This window comes from Xenopus laevis, chromosome 7S (genome assembly GCF_017654675.1).
Source record: "Xenopus laevis strain J_2021 chromosome 7S, Xenopus_laevis_v10.1, whole genome shotgun sequence".
Taxonomy (NCBI): domain Eukaryota; kingdom Metazoa; phylum Chordata; class Amphibia; order Anura; family Pipidae; genus Xenopus; species Xenopus laevis.
In genome coordinates, this window is record NC_054384.1 from 51,498,647 (window position 1) to 51,523,787 (window position 25,141).

Consider the following 25,141-nt stretch of genomic DNA (forward strand, 5'->3'; position numbering starts at 1 on the left):
TTATGCAAAATAAAGAAAGCCCCCTTACCCGGAACAGCCCAGGCCATTAAGTTCAAGCTCTCCAAATGACCCCCAATACATATATACATATAGGAGCAAGGACAGCACATCTAGGATTTAAAGAGTTGGCAAACAAAAATGTAGATGCAAAAAAAAAAAGGTTTATCGCTGAACATTTTGCTCTCACAATGAAACCTTAATCTGGAGTGAAAAAAACTATGTAATATAAGTAGTAACCGAGTTAAAAAAAATTGTTATAAACATTTTATTGGAGGTCTCACGTACCCTTTGGAAATATGATAGCTGTGTTGTAGAGCACCTCCAACTAAATAAGTGATGATCTGAAAGTTCTGTGCTATAATTCATTCAAACGTTACAGCAGACAAAGGGTCTGATGGGTGGCCCCCTGTCCGGGTTGCCTCCTATTGTCCATCTACATAGCTCCCATTTGAAAAATGTAAAGACGGACAAAAACATTAGGTGACATTTTTTAACATGCCCCTTTTTATGGCCACACCCCCTAATTACCATGTCCATTTTACAAAATGTGGCAGGTCATGAAAGTTTGAACACATTTCTGGGAGTTTAGGGACATGCTTTATGTGTTATAACAGGATATCATATATTACTGACTTTTGTCTTAGGTCTTCTCCTAACAATCTCAATCCCTTACAAACTTTAGCTAAAAAGTGGTCATCCATATTGAAAATTAACATTACATCTCATCATTTATTATCTTCTATTAAAACTTTCAATAAACATATTAAATGCGAGGGTTGGCGAGTTCAACATTTTAGATTGATCCATTTAAGCTAAAAACTATCTTACTTTAAGAATACAGAGGGTGTTTCACTTTCTTATTGTCCTAAGTGTAAGTCTGAGAATGTTTCTTTATATCATTATGTTTGGGAATGTCCTTTCATTTCTAAGCTGTGGCGTTTGATTGAAAATTTTTTTAAAAGAAAAATTGAATATTGATCTTAAATTGTCTCCTGAATCTGCATTGCTAGATTTTTGGGCATTGTCTTCTCAAGGCGGTACTCCAAATATAAAGAATTTGAATAATTATAAGAATTTTGTTCATTTGGTCATTGCCGCTACTCGTAAATCCATCTTTTTATATTGGATCCAAGACACTTCCCAAGATTTAAAGGTCATCTTGTCTTATCTTAAATCTCTCTGCATTGATGAAGCAATAGGTTTTAGGTATGGTAATTTAGGTCTTAGAGAAAATTTTCTTAAACTCTGGTCTCCCCTTTTTAAAATTCTGAAGTCTGAAGATAGAATTTTCATAGAAAAATTTACCCGTATATACTCGTGTATAAGCCGACCCGCGTATAAGCCGAGGTACCTAATTTACCTAAGAAAACTGGAAGAATTTATTGACTCGTGTATAAGCCTAGGGGTGAGAAATTATTTTAGGAAATGGCCAATTTAAAGCTTTAACGTTGCTGCTTACTCACTGATCTGAAGCATGCACTGACTCCTCCATGCTGCTGCACATACTTCTCCCCCCTCCTCGCTTAATTCTGCTCCAGCCCCTCCCCTCTCAGCTCTTGTCAATCAGTCCTCCCTCTCAAATGACAATGGTAGCTCACAAACTTACACGGAGGGTTAAAGGAGAAGTAAACTGCCGCCTCCTTTCCCCCTATTATGAGGCTGCAGCGTCCCAGGGCACGTCACAAAGGGAGAAGACGCGCGCCTCCGCTCCCTGTACAGGTGCGTGCTCGTATCACAGAGTGAGCGCGCACCTCATCCACGTCTCGAGCGCTCCTCTTCTAAACTCTTGTGCGAACCTACGCGCAATACGGTAATGCGCACACAGTACTGAGTACTGAGTGACGAGAGCTGAGAGGGGAGGGGCTGGGGGCTGAGGGCTAAGGAAGAGAAGTATGGGCAGCACGGAGGAGTCACTGCACACTTCAATCAGTGAGTAAGCGGCAACCTTTTTTAGCTGACCCGCGTATAAGCCGAGGTAGAGTTTTTCAGCACATTTTGGGTGCTGAAAAACTCGGCTTATACGCGAGTATATACGGTATGTATAATTCAGATGAATTATCAAAATTGGCTCATTGTCATTCTAAGACTGATTGAAGATGTGATCATTTTTTTTTCTATATTTGGGTAAATATTTTATGCTTTTTGATAGAGAGGAAGACCTTATTTTATTTTATTCTATATAATTTTGTTTTTTTGATGAATTTTGTTATTGTCCTATTTGATGTTTTATTAACAATGAATTGCTACATGATATTTCTTTTTATTATGTAATTGACAATTGTTATGCTAAGCTATTGCTTTGCTGCTCTTTGTTCTTTCTGTTTTTAAATATGCTAATAAAAATAATTGAAAAGAACAGTTTTGCTAATGAAGCTGAGATTGCCCTTTAAGCTGCAAGTCACAGTTTCCCCAAGAGACCTGCTTATTTTAAATTGTTACAATTGCTTCTTTGCCTGTCTTAAATTGTTACAAATGTATGGAAGTGCAGGTGCACAGTGTTCTGGGATCTCTGCCTAAAAGCCTCTAATTTTATTAAGTTTGAGAAACTTTGTATCTATTTCTGGCACCAGTGCAGGAGATTAAACAGAAACCTGGGACATTTCAGTAAGAAACCCGGGACTGCAGGCTGAACTGCCAAAATCGCAACTGTCCCACAGAAAACAGGACAGTAGGGAGGTATACATCTGTTAAAACAACCCTGCCCCTTGGATTGGATATCTGGAGTAAATACACAAATGCGCTGCTATGAGGATAGCATTTAATACAGGTATGGGACCTGTTATCCAGAATGCTCGGGGCCTGGGCTTTTCCGGATCATTGGTCTTTCCATAATTTGGATCTTCATACTTTAAGTCTACTAGAGAATCATGTAAATAAACCCAATAGGCTGGCTTTGCTTCCAATAAGGATTAATTATATCTTAGGATCAAGTACAAGGTACTGTTTTATTATTACAGAGAAAAATGAAATCATTTTTAAAAATTTGCATTATTTGGATAAAATGGAGTCTATGAGAGACAACATTTCCAAAATTTGGATCTTTCTGGATAATGGGTTTCCGGATAACAAGTTCCATACCTGTACACACGTTTCATGCAAGACTATCTTTTACATGAACACTGAAATATATCAATAGGCTCCACATCCTTATAAATATAAAGTTTGTGTGGTTCTGAACCTTACAATTCTCCCGAGTAAGACCTAAAAATTCCTAGAGTGACCCTATTTTAACAATATTAATTTTAACATAGTACCATAGTGACTGTTGATGTATGAGATGTAGACTTTTCTTCCCAATAGAAAACACAGTATACAACCACCAAACATACTGACATCTTTCCATGTATATTTATTATGTATCATGAAAAACTGCCATTAAAACATTTCCTACTTTTCTTTAAATAAACATGGCTATTTGTCTTATTAGATCATTTTGCCGATTGCTTTCAGTCAGTCCATTTTACAAGCACATAGAGTAAGATATATGGGTAAGTAGATCCAAAAATTACATACAAGAATATGCATATTGCTTAGACATTCAACTAACTTTCATTATTGCCAAAATGAGCTGTGTTTTCTTACCTCTTGGTGCATATCAATTAGAAACTTAAAAATAGGGTTTAATATTGATTAGGCTCTTTTCTAGCATTATGTTACATTATCATAACTACATTAGACAGATACAACTAGGGGCATATTTTTCAAGGGTCGAATTTTGAATTGAAAAAACTTCAAAAAATTCGAATTGAAAAAGACCAACAGAAATTAAGTTGAGGTTCTTTTTTTTTGGTCGAAAAGGTCCGTTTTAGATTGAATAGGTCTGTATTCGGCCGAATTTGAATCAAATTCAATTCAAAGTTTTTCCCAAAAAACCTTAGATTTTAGTTCACCAATTGACTCAATTCAGCAGGTTTTAGATGGCGAATGGTCAAAGTCAAATTTTTACAGAGACAGTACATAATAAATTTTAAAAACAATATCCAATTCGAATCGAATTTGGATTGGATTTTTACTAAAAAAAAAATAGCTCGAAATTCAAATTTTTTCAGTCGAAAATTCACCTCAACCTTTGATAAATCTACCCCCAATGTGTGATTGATCAAAATTGGTTACTGTACTGGGAAAATGTGCTAATTTTTGTTTAAAAGGGTCACTAAAACAAATGGAGTACATATACTACTGGTGCAATTTTACTTCATTGCAGTATTTCACAGTAGAAATATATTCTTTCCTTGGCATACCTAAGCAGCAAGGAAAACAGTATATTCCCTAACAGGTCACTAGAGGGCTTCTACTAATACCATCATTATCTGTGTGACCGATTAGTGATAATCATTATTTCTGCCTATACTCTGTTTGGGCAAATGATATGTAAACTTTATATCTATATGTAAAGAATAATTTGTTGATAAAAACATTAGTCTTTGTTGTTATTTTTCTCTCTTCATTTTTACACAGGGTCTTGCTAACAAGTTTTATTATATTTCTTAAAGGTGGCCAGAAAAAGAGAAAATTATTCACTCATAATTTTCTTTTATAGTTTTTAAATGTTATATAAATGAGTATTTTAGCTATATATGTATGACCTTTAGTGTATCTTATCATCATGGCTAACCACATTCCACTCCACCTATTTTCCCCATACTATACTCTGGTCCCTTACTTATCCTGTCAACCCCAGTAGAACAGTAGGCTAGCCTATGACTAAGTGTCCTTGGTAGACACGAAACGCATCAGGCTGTGGTTCTTAATTATGGAAAATAAAATGTAAGCTTTTTTAACCCTTTTACAAATCTGACTCTGGCTTTACTACTTCGTTGGTCCAGGCTTGTGCCAGCCTCTTTTGAAGTTTTCTGGTGTTTGTTCCCCTTGCTAAAGGTCTGGGGCGTGTGCACCCGGGCCCACCATATATAGCGGTAAGCTCATTCAATGTATCAAAACGTAGCATATACTGATTATATATTTGTGTAGTTTCCATAGGTAACATGTCTGATATTAACAGTGTGGTCATTGTTTTAAAAGTCTCTGCAGCCTATTTAACGGACTCCCAAATACTCTAATTTTTTGTTAGTTCCAGTCTTTGGGTCTTCCCCAGTGCATTTCAATTCAGTGTAGACAAGACGCGGCCAGTGCTTCAAGCCAACCCCACTACAAGAATATCTATCCTTGAGATGTTTTTCTGTTCTTGTAACAGGGTAAACACTCGAATGCAAAAATACTTAAAATGTATCCATTTAATGCTGCACCAAAATTCCGATGGTGTTAAAAGTCCAAATAGAAAAAGGACTCCAACTTAGACCTGTCAAGTTCATGTAGAAGTCAATGACAGATGTTCAGCTGATATCCTGAGCTGCTCTGGGTTTTGTTCTGGGTTTCAGCGACAAATCTGAAAAGTTGCAGTTTTCAGAGTCAAATCCGAAAAATTCATACGATTCGGATTTTTTCATAATTTTATTAAGTTTTTTCCTGCACAATAAATTTTTGGAAAAATTTTGTGATAAATAGGGGGGGGAGTTTGTGCGGATTTGGTTGAGGTACTTTTCTGGAAATCGTGAGTATTGTGAGAAATTTTGGATTTTGATAACCCCCTATATGTAGAGTGTATTTAAATCATATTTCAAAATCAATAATAAGAGGAATTCTGATCTAATTTTTCCACAAATTATTATTATAAATTATTATAAATTAATTTGTTTTTTGCTTGGGCTATTTCTCAGGAAGTGTAGACTTTTTTCTTTACATTTTAAGGTTGAACTTGATGGATGTGTGTCTTTTTTAACCTAACTTGGGGGTCATTTATCAACACTGGGCAAATTTGCCCATGGGCTGTAACCTATGGCAACCAATCAGATTGCTGCATTCATTTTTCTTCTTGCAGTTGGTTTTCTTTCTTCTGATTGGTTGCTATAGGTAACAGCCCATAGGCAATTTTGCCTTGTGTTGATAAATGAGCCCCACTATGTTACTATTTAATAATCGTAGGTGGAAACAATACAGTCTAACAGAGAACATGCAGCTATTTTTAGTTAGTTTTGCAGAGGCATACAGTAACTTGTGAGGTTTATTGAACCAAGTCTGGTTTCTATGAGAAAATTCTTTAATTTCACATGCATTAAATACATTTGTGTTATATGGCCATAAATAGCAATAGTCATTGACATGGAATAGAGCAGTGTGATATAGTATAAATATAGCCACGTATTTATTTAGAAAAAAAAGGCTCAGATAAAAGGGGTTTAAAAGACCATGTGAAATAAGTAGAAACATTATACTTCTCTCTTTACATTTTTAATAACCATTTGGTTATTACTCAGTGACTGCAGATACAAATATAACTTGCCATTTTCAAGTGCTTTTTGAATTCATAGATTGTATTTATTAAATAAGATATAGAAAGGTTCATTCAAAATTAAGACTAATAAAATAATAAAACAAGTAATCCATCAACCCCATCTATGCAGCCACATTATATAGCTAATTAATCAAGGAGTATGCCATATCTGAGCACATTTTTTCGTCTGTTATTGATTACCTACAAAATCTGCTGTTTTGTGCACAGTAAATGTTTCACAAATCCAAATTTTAGCCATGCATATAGTTTCGGTTTCAAAAAAAAATGCAGAAACAACACAGACATTATAATTATATTTTGGCACGTAAATCTATGCCTACTGAGCTTAAAACTGTTTCATTAGAAGGAAATAGCAAAATGGCTTTGCTTTAAAGTGGGTGAAACCAGAATGTGTTGGTGGGTCAAGCTTTTTTTTTTATGTGTGGGAGGGGCTTGTTTTAGCATACCTCACTATGTGCAGTGCAAATAGCATCCGTTTTTTTTCACTGCAATTCAAACACGGGAATATTCCCCTTGTAAGCATGAAAACACATAGCAAAGCAAAACCATTATGGTTCCACAGAAATATTAGCATTTTGGTTGTTAAGAAAAAATGCATATTTAAACGCTTTAAGTTATATGGGTCCGCTGAAATATTTATGAGGTACAGGGAGGCCAACTTAGCATGTAAGTAACCAATTAGATAAACTAAAATAGATAATGAAAAGGCATGGTAGTCAATAATAAAACAGACCCCAAATAATGTTTAAGCAAGATGCATTGGGGCCACAAAGTAATGATATGGAGGTAAATTGCCGGCTATGGAAAGTGGGTCTGTGCTGGGGGGACCCACGAGGGCTGGGACCCACCAGGTTTTTTCCCAGTGTCCCCCCCCCGGCCTAGTTCGACCTTGAGTCACTCCACTGGCATCAGCCTTCTCCTGTGACTGCACATAGAACCACTCTATTATTGAAAGACCACTTGGGGAAGAAGGTCCCACGTATTTGAGATTGGTTCACCTATACATTTTTCCAGGGCTTTATTAGATGAGTAAAATAATAGTACTCAGGTATAAAATGCTAGGTCCACATTGTGTTCTATGATGGAGCATAGTCCTACTTTTAGTAATTAATTAAAATGTACATAACATGGTAGCATAATAATCTCGAATCAACAACTATCACTAATGTAACCAAACTTTCTGCTAATGTTTTGATGATTTCTGACAAAGCCTAGTTATTCCAGCCCAGAGCATACTGAGTGCAATAAAACTCAAAACAACCATATGAAAAGCATAATCTGTGACTAAAATAGAGCATTTCTATGCTTTAGACTTTAGTTCTCCTTTAGCAAGGTAGACTAGATACAAACAGTTTTGTTATAAATGGCAGTCTGTTCTTCAGGGAGTTTCTGTGTAATCCTTTTTGATCAGAAGCAGAGTGTGATTTTTTTTTTTCAAAGCTTTATTAAGAACTTCCATCAATACAGAGTCAAAATGCATGTAAAATTATAGCACGTACAATATAGTCGCTTATATGGTATCATCCACATGTACATTGTCTGACAGCATAACATTTCAGTCAATAAGATATTATAACACTGTAATCATATCTTATAACATGCCCTAATGTTGTCGTTACTCTCACCAAAAGAAGTTTGTGAATTGTGGTTAAAGAAGGAAAAAGATAAGAAAAGAGGAAGATACGAAAGAAAAGAAAAAAAAAATGGGGGGTAAAGGGGGGTGCAGCAGGGAGATGTATGACTCGCTCCTCTTATAGGTAAGCTTTGTACATGTCTGTTTCTTTAAACATAAGCCACCTCGTCCAGACCGCAGAAAACTTAACAAACAAGACGACATTTCTGCAAATTTGTAAATTTCAGAGATTTTAATGAGCCAATCCTTTATAGTAGGAATATAAGTAGTTTTCCAGTGCAGTGGTATTGGCTGCATTCAACAATTGTGGTTCAAGGCCAGAATTGAAAGAAGCTACTGGTTGTGTATTATGGAATAGCAGTACCCGTGAGGGGTCCGCCGGTATGGCCACACCGAGGATCTGGCTGGACAGTGAGCATATCTCTTCCCAGAAAGGTCTCAGGAGGTCACAAGACCAGAAAACATGGAGCATGGTACCTTTTTCATCGCCAGCAGATGCCATTTGAATTTTTATATATATATTGTCATTTGGATTGTGTATAATATTGTGTATAATACCATCTAGTAACTATCTTGTAGTTTAATTCTTGAATCCGGCTGCATTTTGAGCATTTCAATAATTTGGATAACATATTTTCAATCTGTGCCGCTTGCAATTGGATATTTAGATCTCTGGACCATCTATTTATATATGAGACCGAGTCCCACTTGGTGGGCGGCTGCAGCAGTTTATATAAAAGAGAAATAGTATGTCGCGGTGGATCTTGAAGTGAGCAAGCTGTTTCGAATTTTGTTAAGTCTCTTCCTAATGTTTGTGCTCCTCCCAAACTATGGAAATAATGGGAGATTTGTGCGTATGTTAGGTGGTCCATTCTCTGAAATTGTGTTGAATTTTGCAATTTTTCTTTGGGGATAAATGTTTTATTCTCCATGAAATGTACAAATTGGAGAGTCCCCTCTATTAACCAGTCCTGGAAGTAATTAGGTTGTAATCCTGGGGGGAAGGCAGGGTTATTTATCAGTGGCAGCAAAAGCGATGGGTAGCTAGTAAGGGAATATTTTGTACGGCATTTATCCAAAATCATCATTGTGTTAGATAGGAGAGGATGGTCTTAAATTAAGCTCGGCCCAATCTGAAGAGTCCTTGGTGATTTTAAGGCCTAGGTACGTAAACGATTTCTGCGCCCATTTGTAGGGGAAACCCGTGGACAAGGCAGGAGGTGTTAGGTCTGAAATTGAGATGTTCAGTGCTGTGGATTTGGAGAAGTTAATCCTGAAGTTACTGAGAGTTCCATACGTCTGAAACTCTCTCTTCAGTGCTGGTATGGATGTGACAGGATTAGTAAGGAAAAACAGCAGATCATCTGCGTATGCAGCTATTTTATGTTGCGTGTTGCGTACGGGGATGCTAGATATATGCGGATTTAGTCTGATGTGGCTAAGTAGGGGCTCTAAAGCTAGGATGAAAAGTGTGGGGGATAACAGGCAACCAGAGTGTGATTTTGTCAGACCTGCAAACTGAACATTCTATCACCTAACTTGGCAGGACCTTAATCCACTTACCTTGCTGATCTGGTTGGACTAACGCCTGTGTTCTGGATCTATTCAAGTGATAGCTTTCTCATTACTCTGTTACCCCAACCACCTCTGGCAACCGGATTACAGATTTCATGCTGGTTCTGAGAAGTGCGTATGAAGAGCAGATGAGGTTATGGAAAATACGGAATATATGCTGGGATTTATTTCATACTCAAAGCAAAGACGTTTTATATTGTACTGTAGTCGTTTTCAAAATGGTGCTTATTTATCTAGTTTTGCTATTTAACTCATATTATATTCATTACAAAGATCACTCCTCTTACAAGAACATCATTCATTTTGTAAGGACTTGGTTAGCGTGATCAAACCTTACCTGATGTAATTTCACAGTTACAACTTTTAACTTTTAACTGCACATGGTTTACACTGCTTGGACAATCTTATAATCGTCATACAGATTTAAATTAAGAAACAACGATTTTTTATGTCATCAACATATTTTATATATAGATGGGATGTATAATTGCATAGGCTAGCCTAGACTGTAGTCTAGGGGTTCATGGGGTTGTTTCAATTATTTTTATTTTCTTTTAAAAAATGATATAACATCGCTGCTGGTCCCAGTCAGATGCTGTTCTGCCCCCATGCCAATACCTGCTTGCTGGCTGGCAGTGGCTTAACTACCAGGGGGAGCAGGGGGTGCGATTGCCCGCACCCCCTCTGGCAGATCGCGCCCTGCTGCAGCCGGCTGTAGTCGACTACAGCTGCAAAAAAAATCAGCACGGAGTGGGGTGGGGGGGCCTGGCTGCACGGCCTGCCCCCGGGCCCACTCCCACCTAGTTAGGTTACTGCTGACTGGAAGATTAGGCTAGGAATGTACTTCATGTACATGAACGCTCTCTACTACTGCTACAGTGGAAATGACACATCAGTGACATCACTGGCATGTGCCGAAACCAAGGCAGCTTTATAGCTCAGATGCACACAAACAATATAGGCATGCACGTGGCTTGCTGCCTTGCCTAATCTTTTCCCAACAAGCCAGCAACTAGGTACCAGCTGTGCATGGGAGGACAGGCAGCATGGTACCTGACCATGCCCAACAGCAGCTGCTGCATGCCTGCTACTACAACACAGTAAATAAAAATGTTAATTGAAAAATCCAACAAGCAAATACTGACTGTGCATGGGAAGCATGGCACCTGACTGGACCAAGCCCAACAGCAGCTGGCTGCATTTTATTGTTACTAATTATTTTATTATAACAAATAGTTGATAAAAGTTAATTGTTGTATATTTAAAAACTTTTTGGAGTGGGGGTTGCCTAGAAGGGTCTGTGTGGAAAGTGTAGCCTAGGGGCCTCAAATATCATTAATCCACCACGGTATATAGAACAAAAAAATTACACAGCATTTACAATAATTTAAAAGACATTACCAAGAGGTGTGAGGGCACCTGGGAGGCATTTGACACATATGCATGTCCTTATGACAGACGTCATAGCTCTTAGTGTGAAATTCAAATATTTAAAGGTGTCTCGTCCTTTTTTTCCTTGCCCAAAATAGGTCTATTGTCAGATAGTTCATGGATGTGCTTATTGTCTGGTTTCCTGTTTTTGACCCTTGTCGCTTCCCTGCCTGCACCGCCCTTTGCCTGTTACTGACCATTTTTCCTGACCCTGCTTTGTATCGCATTACTGATTGGTTTGACCCTGGCTTGTGTCTTTGACTATGCTACTGGTTCCTGATTCCGTATTGCATTGTCTGATTGTATTGACCCCGACCTGTCCCACTACTATGCTTACTCTTTTTCCGTCCTTCTTGTCACACATTAGAGTTCTTTTGTCTGCCCAGAACTCTCGCCTTGGTTCTCACGCTTTAAAGGAGAACTAAACCCCTCCACAGTCAAAAGTCCCCACTGGTCCCCCTCAACTGGCCGCCCTCCCTGTCTCGTCCCCTGCACAATTTTACACTAGAATTGTGTCCCTTTAGAAATACTGACCGGCACATGCAGAATAGCGCAGCAGAGTACAGGGTTGCCATGTTCGCTAGCTTTTTCTTGCCGTTCTGTAATTTACAGAGCTTTCCGGCACCAACTATGCATGCGCTGTATATGGAAATGTTGTCGATTGCTTAAAGGACCAGTAACACCATTATAAATTCATAATCAAAAATAATGGATATACTGTACATTACTTACCTCCAATATGCTGCTCTTTCCTGCTGTTTGAGTAAGACATCGGATGAAACTTATACCGGCACTGTTCCGCCATCTTCTTGCTTCTTCCCCCTTGTTCTCCCCTACGTGTGTGCTGCTGTGAGTCTCTTCCGGGTCTTGACCTGGCTTCCTGTATCGTGGCGTCACTGTCACTTAGCAACCAAGTCGCCGGCTTCAGTTCCCTCTGTCCCCCAGCCACTCTTCCAGTGGCGTAACTACCAGGGGTTCAAACGGTGCAACTGCACCATGGCCCGCCTCCAATGGGGCCCGACTCTGTGTATGTACAGTAGGGGGAAGTAAGCAGCCGAAAGAAGTTTTAAGCACAATTTGTGCATACCGGATCAGTCATTGGGCGGATAAAAACTAGCAGGCCAGGATCACATTTCCAGCAGGTAATCTTGAAAAAAAAATCCTCAAACCTGCAGCCTGTCTGTGTTTTCTCTAAGCAACACGAAGCTCTCCCATGGGGAGGCAGTGTAGCATCAGCAAGAAGCTGATTGGACAGTGCCACCATCAATCTCAATCAGTGTAGAGAGGAGGGAGCACCAGGAGCAAAGAGGAGGGAGGAGAGAGGAGGCGGCAACTCCAGGCAGCTGCAGACGATCATGTCAGTGAAGTTCAGAAGTTGTGAGAAGTGAGTGTCAGTGCTACAGCAGCATATTTGTATCTTGATGTACTTAAATATTGCCTATGATAAAAATGCAGTGATGTTTCAACATAATGTTTAGTATTTTTTAGTAAATATATGTGTGTGTGTGTTTGTTCCATTGTTGAACTGATTCAGCCTGGCCCATTTGATTTCTGTCTGTTTTATACCAACCTCATGTTCTAAGAAAGGAGCAGAGGAGCTGCCCTGGGGAAATGTGGGGCATGAGCTGTGGGTCTGTGTGATCCTGCTGTGTTTCTGGGTGCACAACAGCACATCTGATTCACTTACTGTATGTGTTATGTATCTGTGTGACTGCCAAACAATAGCTGTGTATATCAGGCCTGGGCTGGCAATCTGTGGGTAGTGTAAGATGCCATAGACACTCACTAGTTATTGGGCCCCTGTAGGGTTGTTTGGTCCTCTATGTATTTGAAATGCCAGGGTCTATTTTGACACCTAGTCCAGACCTGTTGTATATTTTCACTGTATGACTGCGTGTATGTGTGCAACTGCCTAAAAAAGCCTAAGTACACAAAATACACTACATCTCCAGGCTTTCATTACTGTTTAACATAAGCTATACATAGTGTTTGTTCAGTTAATATTATTGTGCTATTTGTAAATGTATTCTTTTTTTTTTTTTTACACTTTTACATATAATTTATTATGCATCTTATTGGCACTACTTTTTTACTGTATTCTGAGACAATACAGTTGCTATGGGTTACTGCCCAGGAGCAAATTTACCATTGTTCATACATGACCCTGTGTTTATTCTACTCTTTTTGTGAATTCTAGTGCTATTTGACAATGAAACAAGCAGTGCAAGATGTACCATAACCAGGAATTGGTTCGGGAATCAGCCAGGATTCTGCCTTTTTCAGCAGGATTCAGTCAAATCTTTGTGCCTGGCCGAACCAAATCCGAACCCTAATTTGCATATGTACATTTTTACAGAGTTATAAAAATGTAATTTTAGTTATACGGATATGGGATACGTTATCCGGAAACCTGTTATCCAGAAAGCTCCAAACTACGGAAAGGCCCTCTCTCATAGACTCCATTTTGTCCAAATAATCCAAATTTTTCCTTTTTCTCTGTAATAATAAAACATTAGCTTGTACTTGATCCCAACTAAGATATAATTAATTCTTATTGGAAGCAAAACCAGCCTATTGGGTTTGTTTCATGTTTACATAATTTTCTAGTAGACTTAAGGCAAATTACAGAAAGATCCATTATCCGGAAAGCCCCAGGTCCCGAGCATTCTGGATAACAGGTCCAGTACCTGTACAGTTCTTTACCCTAACAAAGTGTACCAGTTTATGTAATTGCATTTTTAATTTCAGTCCTATGACATTAGGTCATTAGGTATGACGTTGCTACCTGCTTATGACACGCATGCAGTGGGGGGGGCCTAGTTTCAAATTTCCGCACCAGGGCCCCTAGGTGTCTAGTTACGCCACTGCACTCTTCCCCAGCTGTTCCTCTCCCTTCACTGTTCTCATTCTTCCTGCAGCCTGTTTTGCCCATCTGTTTCCCTCTCCCACCACAGTTCTCTCTCCCCGCAGCCTCCCTTGCCCAGCCGTTCCATCCCCTCCCCCCAGGGTCTCTGTCTCTTCCCCACAGCCTTTCCCATCGCACAGTCTCCCTTGCCCAGCAGTTCCAGTCCGTTCCATCCCTTCCGCATCTCTGTCTTCCCCGCAGTGCAGCCTTTCCCTCCCCTGCAGTTTTTCACATCCCACAGTCTCCCTTGCCTGGCAGTTCCAGTCCGTTCCATCCCCTCCGTATCTCTGTCATCCCCGCAGTGCAGCCTTTCTCTCCGCATAGCCCCCCTTGCCAAACCGTTCGCTCACCAAAGCCTTTAAGTCCTTCTCCCTCTCCCCAGTCATCACAGCAATAAATACCTCTCAGCTGCTCTGAATTAGCTCCAACTTCCGGGTTCCTTACAGCGGTTGCTCCTCAGCAAGTGTTGTGTGGAGGAACATCGTTGGGAGCGCGCTCGGTCGCCTTTTCGCAGTTCTCCATGGTTAATGGAGAGAAGGTTTTTTGGAATTTTATTTTAAAAAATGTAAGCTATGTCATAGAAATGTATTGGGGCATGACTGTTATTTGTAGCTTATAGAACCGATTTTTTAGATAAAATTTTTTAATGTTACTGGTCCTTTAAAGGAAAAAAAATCACATGCAGCCTTGTGGACTACCAGGAAGAAAACACATAAGTAGGGGTCTCTGTACTCCCTCTGGGAGTTCCTCACACAGGCAGGTGTCCTTCCTGCTCTTTGTACTGCTCTGAGAGAGCCTCCTAACAGGCTCACTAGAACTAAATACCTTTCCACAGGACAGCCTTCCTGTGGAAGGCGAGCGCTAATCCATGAGCTGGACTTCTGGATCGGAGTACCCGGCTTGCCTGTTCTTTCCAGAATACTCCAGCTTCCAGGACATGGCCGCCAAAGCCTTTCAACAGAGGACCTATTCTCTCTTTATGAACTCCCTCACTGGTGCCTACCTCTCCCACTGAGGAGAACTTAAAGGGAAAACATACATTTTCCCATATTGTTTTGGTCACTCTACCACAATATGTTGTTTTCAATAAGGTTTCACTCGATGTATGAAAAATGATATGCTTAATATATGGCTCATTTACCTATGCCTTTACATTGTTATAATGTTATGTATGAAAGGCCAGTAGGATATACCACATTTTGTTAGAATTTCACCCCTGAGACTACTAACCACTGCCCCCCCAGTGGTCAACTGCAATATGGAAGTGCGGTAAAGCAGATTCGTCCCAAATGAAACAAACCGTATTAAAGGTTAAAATCTTTGACTATGAGTTAATCACCAGTTACTACCCAGTTAAAGATAACTTTTTTTTGTGCTTACTTACCCAAGTTTAACACCCGGAAGCAGGATCAGGATTCCCAGAAGTATACAGGAATGTAACCATGGGACGTAACATTTTACTAACTTTATAGTCCCAAAATGGTAATGGGATCAATATACCTAGGAAAAGAGCACAAATTCTCAATAACTGCCATAGACAAGGTGCTAAAATTGTTTATTTACAAGAAACCCACATCAAGAGAAACCATTCTGCAGTTTTACGAAATAGATGGTATAAACATGAATTTCTTAGCACTAACCCAGAAAGGAAAGTAAAAGGTACAGCAATTCTGATTCATATACCATTTTCTTTATTAGACATTGAAAGTCATTATGTTATGCTGAAAGCAAAAATATTTAATGTACTGTGTACCCTATACGTACCAAATAATGAACAAGTAAAATATCTGAAAGAAATAACATCTCAATTGAATAAGTATGCAGAAGGTAAAATATTACTAGGAGGAGACATAAATATAACTCTCAACCCCTTAACAGATTGTTCCTCAGAAAAGTCATCTATTACCTATAGAGCTATAAAGAAAATGAAAACTTATTTAAACCAACTCAATAGGTGGATATATGGAGAACGAACAACCAAAACAAAAAGATTACACTTTTCTCTCGTACCCTAGAAATAGTTACTCGAGAATTGATAATCTTTTTATAAACCGGAAATGGCTTCACTTAATTAAGAACATACAAATAGGCCCAATGATTTTCTCAGATCATGCTCCGTATATTACTAAGATCGCACTTCCCAATACCATGAAGGAAACATTTATATGGAAATATATTGCTACTAAACAAACAAAACAGGGATAACATTTCTGATTTTATAAAAGAAACTTTAACTACAATGACTTACCTAGAACAGACCCATCGACTCTATGGGAAATGATAAAGGTGGTCACCAGAGGCAACTTAATTGCATTAAGTTCTAAAGTAAAAAAAGAACATGAAGAATAAATAAGGGTACTTTTACATGAAATACAAATACTAGAAAATAGCCATAAAGAATCACTGTCAAGGCAAGTGCAGGAAAAACTGGAAAACAAAAGAATACTATTGAAGCAATTATTAGACACCTTTACAGAACAAGCCTATTTGAAGTGTAAAAGAGATTATTATGAGTTAGGGAATAAACCTACTAAACTTCTGGCAAAAATAATAAAGGCTCAAAAAATAAAACTTTTATAGCACAAATGAAAGATTCTAGACAAAATATTAACCATACTTACCCTGAAATAGCGAAATGTTTCCAAGAATTCTATAACCCATAATACAACTTAAACCCAGGACCGCAGAATAAAAATAAACTGGAAAAAATTGAGAAATATTTACAGCAAGTACATCTGCCCAAGATCCCATTGGCAGTACAAAAACAATTAGAGAATCCCTTTTCTAAAGATGAGCTATTTAAAGTAATAAACTATTCCACACCAAATAAAAGCCCGGGACCAGACAGATATAGTGCAGGATTTTTCAAAGAATCTAAACAGCTACTTGTATTACCTTTATTAAACCACTTTAATTCCATATCAGATCAGAAACATTTTCATAAACAAGCCCAAGAGGCGCAAATCACAGTTTTACATAAACCTTATAAAGACCCAATGTTGTGTGGAAGCTACAGACCTATCTCTTTAATAAATTTGGATCAAACGTTATATGCTAAAATGAGCCAACAGACTACAATCCATCATCCCAACGATAATCCACCCAGAACAAACAGGTTTTGTGAAAGGAAGAGAGGGTAAAGATAACTCGACCAAGCTAATCAACCTAATGCAGTATTCTATTTGTAAACAAATCCCCCTACTCCTCCTAACAACGGATGCAGAAAAAGCCTTCGACCGGGTGGATTGGACTTATTTAAATTTTCTCTACAAGCATTTGGGTTTGGACCACACTTGGTAGCTAAAATAATGGCACTCTACAATTCCCCACACGCAAGAATAAACGGCATCCTATCACCTCCTTTCGAGATTACAAATGGGACGAGACAGGGGTGCCCTCTATCTCCAATACTTTTCATCTTAATTATGGAGACTTTAATTTCATCTATCTGGCAAAATAAGAAGTTACATAACAGGAGTTAAAATGGGTACTCAGGAGCATAAAGCAGCTGCCTTTGCAGACGATTTATTATTAGTTATAACTAACCCAGAAATCACCCTCCCAAATGTGGTAACAGAATTTGCCAAGTTTAGTGAGATTTCGAACTTTAAAATCAACTTTTCCAAATCTGAAATATTAAATATCAATGTCCCAGAAAGACAAGCTAAACAACTAAAAGAAGTCTTCCCCTTTAAATGGAGTACCAGGTCAATAACATATCTGGGAATCAAATTACCCTCTCATCCGGATAAATTATATGAGGAAAATCATATCCCACTCACAAGAGAAATTCATAACCTGTTACAAAAAGGGACCTCGAAAACAATATTGTGGTTTGGAAGACTTAGGGGCAGATTTATCAAAGGTCGAAGTGAAGGTTCGAAGTTAAAAACTTTGAATTTCGAAGTAATTTTTAGGTACTTTCACTATCGAATAGTCCAACTTCGATTCAGAGTTGAAAAAAAATTCTAAATTTGAATATCGAAATTTATCATGTACTGTCTCTTTAAAACTTCGACTTCGACCATTCGCCACCTAAAAGCTGCAGAAGTGCTGTTTTAGCCTATGGAGGACCTCCTAGAACCCATGGAGGCAATTGGGGGAGTTTGAGAGATCAAAGGTCGAAGGTAAAAAAAAACTTTGAATCGAAGTAGGCCCACTTCGACCCCAAAAAACTTCAACTACCATTCGGTTGGTATTTTTGAATTTGAAGTTCGAAGTTTTTTTAACTTCGAACTTCAACCTTTGATAAATATGCTCCGTAATGTCCTAAAAATGATGATAATGCATAATTATTATATTTGTTTGAAATGATACCAATCAAACTTCCACAGCAGTTTTTCCAGAAGATAACCACTCTATTTACAACATTTTTATGGGCAAACAAGAAACATTGAATCAAACACTCATATCTAATAAAAACAAAATCAGAAGGAGGACTAACACTAGCTAGCCAAGAAAACTACTACTTTGCATCCCATCTCCACACGATATGACTGTGGAAACAAGAATCGACTTTTAAGCTATGGAAGGAGAGAACAATATAAGTCTCAATATAATTTAAGAAACATTATGCATGTACAATTCACCAATCTTCCGAAATCCCTAAGGCTGCACCCCACAATAGGAGCTACTCTAGAGGTCTCAATATAATTTAAGAAACGTTATGCATGTACAATTCACCAATCTTCAGAAATCCCTAAGGCTGCACCCCACAATAGGAGCTACTCTAGAGGTCTGGAGTCAGCTACAAAAGGACTATAGGGTCTCCCCATTCCCATCTCCAGAATTATAACTAATGGAAAACCCAGGATTCCCCCCAAGTTGTGAAAGAGGACAACTGTATAGATGGGCAAGATGGAAAGATAAACCATTAAACTCAAACAGTTCATAAAAAGGGGAAAACCAATCCCCCTATCTAAGGTCCAATCCAGATGGGGGATCCATCCAAGGAACTATTGGATATATACAGACTACCAACTACATAAAATCATTAGGAATAGAAAAAATAACAAGAACCCTGACAGATTGGGAAATGGTAATACTTCAACCTAAATTAACACACCCTATTGCAAAATTTTACAAACTTCTAATAGAAAACAAACCAGAGAAAAACAAAATATGGTTCAAGGCTCAATGGGAGAAAGAACTTAATATAAAGATACAAAATAGAATATGGAAGAATATTATGTCACTAGCACACAAAGGGTCAAGATCAGTGAGAGTACAAGAAGCGAACTTCAAATTACTTAGCAGATGGTATAGAACACCTAGGGGCCCATCTACTTAGCGAGTAAAGGAGTGAGTGAAGGAATAGAATAAAAAAAAACTTCGAATTTCAAATGATTTTTTTTGCTACTTCGACCATCGAATGGACTACTTCGACTCGAAGAATTCGAAATAAAAATCGCTTGACTATTCGACCATTCGATAGTCGAAGTACTGTCTCTTTAAAAAAAAAAACTTCGGTCCCCATAGGCTTTTGAACAATTTCGATGGATTAAAATCCTTCGAATCGAATGATGGAACGAATTGCGGTAAATCCTTCGAAATCTATATTCGAAGGATTTCGATTCGGCAGTCAAATATCGAGGGTTAATTAACCCTCAATATTCGACCCTAAGTAAATCTGCCCCCTAGTGAACTTCATAAAATATATAATATATCTGAGAAGTGTTGGAGATGTGACGCAAAGACAGGAACACATAGTCACATATGGTACACTTGGGAAAAACTCACTCAGTACTGGAAGGATGTATTTAAAGTAATCGACAAATTAAGTCCCAGAACATTCCCAAACTGCATAGAAACAGTAATCCTAAATTTAAATCAATTTACTGGAGAGGTAATACAAGATACGCTGATTATACACCTATTACAAGCAGCTAGACCCAAAACCACCACAAAAAATTGACTGGATAAGAGAAATAGAGGATACAAAGAAAATGGAGGAACTGACGGTTTTAAAAAATGGCAGGTTATATTTGCATCCACTGACTTAGTTAGTTAGTTAATTTTTGTTAGCTCTTGTTAATTTTCTTATATGGTATACTTTTGACAATAACATACTATTTAGTCGACTGTACTGTTCTCTTCTTCTGCATAATATTCGCTGTTTATTGATTTTATTTGTTTAATGTGAAAATCAAATAAAATATTTCAACACATAAAAAATGGCAGGATGAAACAGTTTGAAAAAACTTGGAAAGATTGGAACTCATTACAAAAGTGATTTATAGAGAAAGTAAGGAAAGGCAGTTACATAGATAGAGAGATTATATCGATAGAGAGTTTGAGAGGAAATAAGGAAAAATAGCTAATAAAGAAGGAGTATATTAAGAACCATCACCTGCTTCCAACCCTCCACTTATAGCAACAGTACAGCAACCTGGGAGATCTACATACATTGTAATTAACATAGACATATATATTGAGAATTTCTATGTATCAGCATATATGTTTAAATAATATATATGGTACTGTTTGTTTGTCTACCCTATTGTATTTACAATTACATTTTTCTTTTCTTGTGTTTTACTATGTGTTTATTAACCCCCTTCTTTTCTGTACCCATGAAAATACCGAAAAATAAAGACTTACAAAAAAAAAAAAGACAACTTCTTGTTGATGTTAAAAGACTACTGTCTTCAGTAGTAGGGGCCTTTTATGAAAATGATTACTGTTTATTATTTTATCATTTTCAAAGCCCCCATAGAATAGAAAAAATTAGATTTTTAATGTCTCACAGATTAGCGGGGTTAAAGACTAGACCAGGCCCGGACTGGTAATCTGTGGGTTCTGGCAAATGCCAGAGGGGCTGCTGTATGGTTCCATAGAAAATCACATATAGTGGGCTGGTAGGGGGCTGTTTGGGCCTCTGTGGACTTGGAATGTCAGGGCCTATTTTGACTCCCAGTCCAGGCCTGGACTAGACAGAAGGTAAAAGGTACAAAGCACAAGCATTCTTCCAGCAACTGTAGAGTAAATGGCAATAACAAAACATTTAGTAGATAAGGCAAAGATAACAGGGAAATATCACTGTTATCCAGGCAGACAGATCTTACCATGTACTGTATGTGGTCTGATGGTCACATCTGTTTACAGTACTGGAAACACTGGCCCATATGTGCAAGATTAATCCTAAAAAGGTTTAATTTGACATTGGTTTGTAGGTAATAATCGTAACCCCAAAATGAACAATCTGTATTAAAAGGCAAGGCTCAGCAGTATTAGAAAATAGATGATATGCCCATAAAGTGAGGTTGCTTACAACATTACATACAATATACAGGAATATAGAATACATGATATTACCAAGGTCAACTTGGAGAAGGGTGAGGGTTAGGTGTAATTTTCATACAGTAATAATTAAGTGATCAGCAAGGTTACACAAGTTATATACTGTATATGTATCAAATTCCCAGGGGTTGCCAAGTAATGGGTATAGAACAACAACAATATAGAGAGGAAGAAAAGGGTTGACAGCCTGCCAAGCAAGGGAACATAAGATTTTTTTATTATAACTCACTATGGGCACTTAAAATCAAAAATAGTATGGCAGTAAAGTATTTTTAATTTCAGTAGTTTTTATAGCCTTTTTAGAAGTAAAAGATGGATATCACGGTAAAAATCATACATTATTATTTCCAGTAATCCATTTGAAAATGTGATAAAAGAAGAAAACATATAGCAAGAAAAAGGAAATTCAAGAGAAATGAATTAATGAACCATCAACTGTTAAAGGAGAAGGAAAGTCTTATTCCACTTGGGGGTGCCAATTGTTAGGCACCCCAAACATTAGAACAATGCAAAATGAAAACAGTTTTAAGGGGTTAAAGGAGAACTAAAGTCAAAATACAAATACAGCTCAAAGTACTGGCCAGTATGTTAAGATCTGCTTACCAGAAGCATATCTCCAACTTAGTTTCCTTGTGAAATTAATCTGAAATTGAATTCCAAATTCTTGCCAAGTAGATTGAAAGTATATCACGCCAGTCTCTTAATAAAAATCCCCATCTCAGGGCATGCACATGCGCACAACCATGACTCCGTGCCCTGGGCATGCGCAGATAAATTTCCCTGTGCAAGAAGCTATACAAGTCACATGACACCCAAAGACATTACGATCTATGCATGGTCCATTCTAACAGCCTATTTAAACGTTGTGCTTGTAACATCGTTGGTTAAACACACAAATAAATGAAATACTGATTACAGACCTCAGTCAGACAAAACACACAGCCTTTCCTCCCCCTTCCTCCCCTGTTCGCAACACTTGTACGCTGAGCGAGAGAGCTTCCGTAACCATAGAGACGCAATGCTGTTCTAAACTCCCGCTCCGCTTACAAAATAGTTTTGCGAACAGGGGAGGAAGGGGGAGGAAAGGCTGCGTGTTTTGTCTGACTGAGGTCTGTAATCAGTATTTCATTTATTTGTGTGTTTAACCAACGATGTTACAAGCACAGGGAAGGCAGTGAGGATATAAGTTTAATGGGGAAGTGACGTATAGGGTTAAGAACATGGCGCCCTCAAAGTTATTGAAATGTTGATAAGTTTGGAATGTGAGCAGAGCATTTAAAAGGCACACAGACATAATCTAACCCAGCGTTTCAGGACAGGGGGTAATTGGCAACATTTTGGGATAGTTTTCTAATTTTACCTTTCCTTCTCCTTTAAGTGTTAAAGGGGTTGTGCAACTTCCAAACACTTGTTTTAGTTAAGTTGTTTTCAGATTGGTCACCATAAACAGACTTTTTTAAATTGCTTTTCATCTTTTATTTTTTTCTGTTTTCCCAAAATCTAAGTTTAAAGTTGAATGTTTATCTCTCTAATGTTTCAGTCTGGCAGCTCGGTGATTCAGAAGCATTCTGAACTGTTACAATTTGCTACATTTAGTTGCTACATTTCTCAGCAGAATCTGTGGACTATTAGCAACTATTGTATCAAATTATTTCAGTTAGCAAGCTATAAGACATAGGCTCCAAAATATAATGAGGTTCGGGTAACACTTTGGAGAGCCCAATGTGCTTGGTCTTAGCAAATAAATTAAATGAGGATTAAGAAAAGATGAGTCTCTATTTTTTGAAAAAGCATATTTATACCAGGATTTTCAAACCTTTCAGGAATTTATTGTGTTTATCCTGGAGAGGGCTAGATAATTATTAATTAACCATGATCCAATTTATTTTATCTTTAAAGTGAGATATAGGAAGGGTTGTGGGTATCAAGTATTTTGCAATAATTAATTAAGCAAGCAAAAATAGGAATTAAACATTAAGGGCCATATTTATTTTGCTTTGTAAAATTAAATTCGCCAAAAAAAAGTGTAAAAAGCCATGTAAAATAAATGGTGAAGTTTAGATAATAAACGTGGCTGTAGCAAGCAATGGCAGTCAGCAGCATCAAGGGCAAATAAGGTTTTGAGCTGTATTAAAAGGGGCATAGATAGATAGAGGAGGGGGTCATTCTTCCACTGTATAGAGCACTGGTAAGGCCCATCTAGAATATGCTGTATGGTTTCGGTCTTCAGTGCTCAAACAGGACATTATTGCATTAGAGAGGGTACAGAGAAGGGCAACTAAGCTGGTAAAATGTATGGTAAATCTTAGCTATCAGGAAAGACTGGCCAAATTGGAGTAGTTCACACTGGAGAACAGGCACTTAAGGGATGATAACTATGTATAAATATATAAGGGGATCATATATTAATCTCTTTAATGTTTTATTTGCCATTAGGTCCTTCCAGCTGACACAAGGTCACCCATCCCCATTAGAAGAAAGCAGGTTACGCCTAAATATTCAAAAGGGGTTTTTTACAGTGAGAGCTGTGAAGATGTGGAATTCTCTCCCTGAATCAGTCGATACATTAGATAGCTTCAAGAAGGGGTTTGATGGCTTTTTAGCAAGTGAGGGAATACAGGTTTATGGAAGATAGCTCATAGTACAAGTTGATACAGGGACTAGTCGGATTGCCATTTTGGAGTCAGGCAGGAATTATTTCCCCCTCTGAGGCAAATTGGAGAGGCTTCAAATGGGGTTTTTTTTTGCCTTCATCTGGATCAACTAGCAGTTAGGCAGGTTAAAATAGTTGAAAGGTTGAATTTGATGGGTGTGTGTTTTTTTAAACCTAACTTAGTATGTTACTTTGTAACTAATACACAATCTACTATCATAGATTAATGAAAAATTAAAAAGTTTAACTCTGGGTAACAAACTTATCAGTGTTGAGCAGTGAGATTCAGTACACTGACTGAGATAATGGTCTAACCTAGAGGAATGGAGACAGAAGAGGTACATGAACAGCTCCCCTCTCCGTGACACCCTAAGTTTGTGCCTCTTCTGCCTACCCCTAGCCTAGACAGATAGATTGATTTACATAAGAGAGTAGCAGTCACATGACAAAAAAATTATATCTTTTATAAAGAGGCTGTCCTGCATTCAGTAGAAAAATGGGTAAAAGGAGAATAAAGCAATTTTTTTGTTAGTTTACCGATTTTCAATACATATATATTTGGATTTCTTTTTAAATACCAGCATGTACCATGATTGTTATATTACAAGTTTCCATTCTCTGTTCACTTGTAGCATAAAAGCAAATTGTCACACAATAAAATGTTTTCTGTGAGAGATGTCTTCCGTTCCCCTGCAGTTTAGCATTCTCATGACCTGCTCTTTTTTTTCTCAGTAACTCTCCCCGGTCTCAGCTCAAAATACCAAACCCCTAAAATATAACAAGGTTTAAGAAATGTGTAACCCCTCTGGCTAATGTGCTTATATGTCCGCCAAGAGCACAAACTAAATGGGACATTGTTAAACAGACCTAGAATACCCTTAACCTTGGTCAAAATAGCATTCACAGGATTAAATAATGTAGTAAGCAGAAACAACAAAAGTTTTCTGAATAAACTAACTAGGAAAGTGTGCTAAAACCCACTCCTACCTACAACCTTGCTAGTGGACATATCACCTGGTTCCACACAAACTATGTCCTGTATCGAAAGAGTATAACAATTGTCTCTTATCCATATATGTGTGTCTCTAAATATTCTCTATCTTTCATTGACATTGTCAACTAATCATCTTATTTTACTACTCTTCTTCTAACAGTCCTTATATGAAATTCTTGCGTTTAAGTTGTCTAGTTAATTGTCTCAAGTACATATTCTGTTCACTTTAGTTTTTAAAATAACTGTATTCTTCCCTCCACAACCATACCATATAAATGATTTCACATTATTTGCTTTTA

At 37.8% G+C, this 25,141-nt stretch overlaps 2 protein-coding genes across 6 annotated transcripts in view; one reads left to right on the forward strand and one right to left on the reverse strand.

Annotated features, from left to right (window-relative positions):
• Nucleotides 1-12,239, reverse strand: part of cxcl12.S (C-X-C motif chemokine ligand 12 S homeolog) — a 159,704-nt gene extending 147,465 nt beyond the window's left edge. For 2 of the 4 annotated variants that reach the window (XM_041571241.1, XM_018227642.2), the window contains exon 1: nucleotides 11,724-12,179. In XM_041571241.1, coding sequence (XP_041427175.1) covers nucleotides 11,724-11,796 — 73 coding nt within the window. In that variant the 5' untranslated portion in view covers nucleotides 11,797-12,179. Of the gene's footprint in view, nucleotides 1-11,723 lie in introns of all 4 variants that reach the window. The other 2 variants (XR_005963012.1, XR_001932443.2) reach the window with 2 other exon arrangements.
• A 42-nt stretch (nucleotides 12,240-12,281) lies between these two features.
• The window catches only part of tmem72.S (transmembrane protein 72 S homeolog), a 134,457-nt gene continuing 121,597 nt past the window's right edge, over nucleotides 12,282-25,141 (forward strand). For both annotated transcript variants that reach the window (XM_041571238.1, XM_041571239.1), the window contains exon 1: nucleotides 12,282-12,375. Coding sequence is in view for 1 of the 2 variants with exons in the window: in XM_041571239.1 (XP_041427173.1) it covers nucleotide 12,375 (1 nt within the window). In the remaining variant the exon portion in view is untranslated. The remainder of the gene's footprint in view (nucleotides 12,376-25,141) is intronic.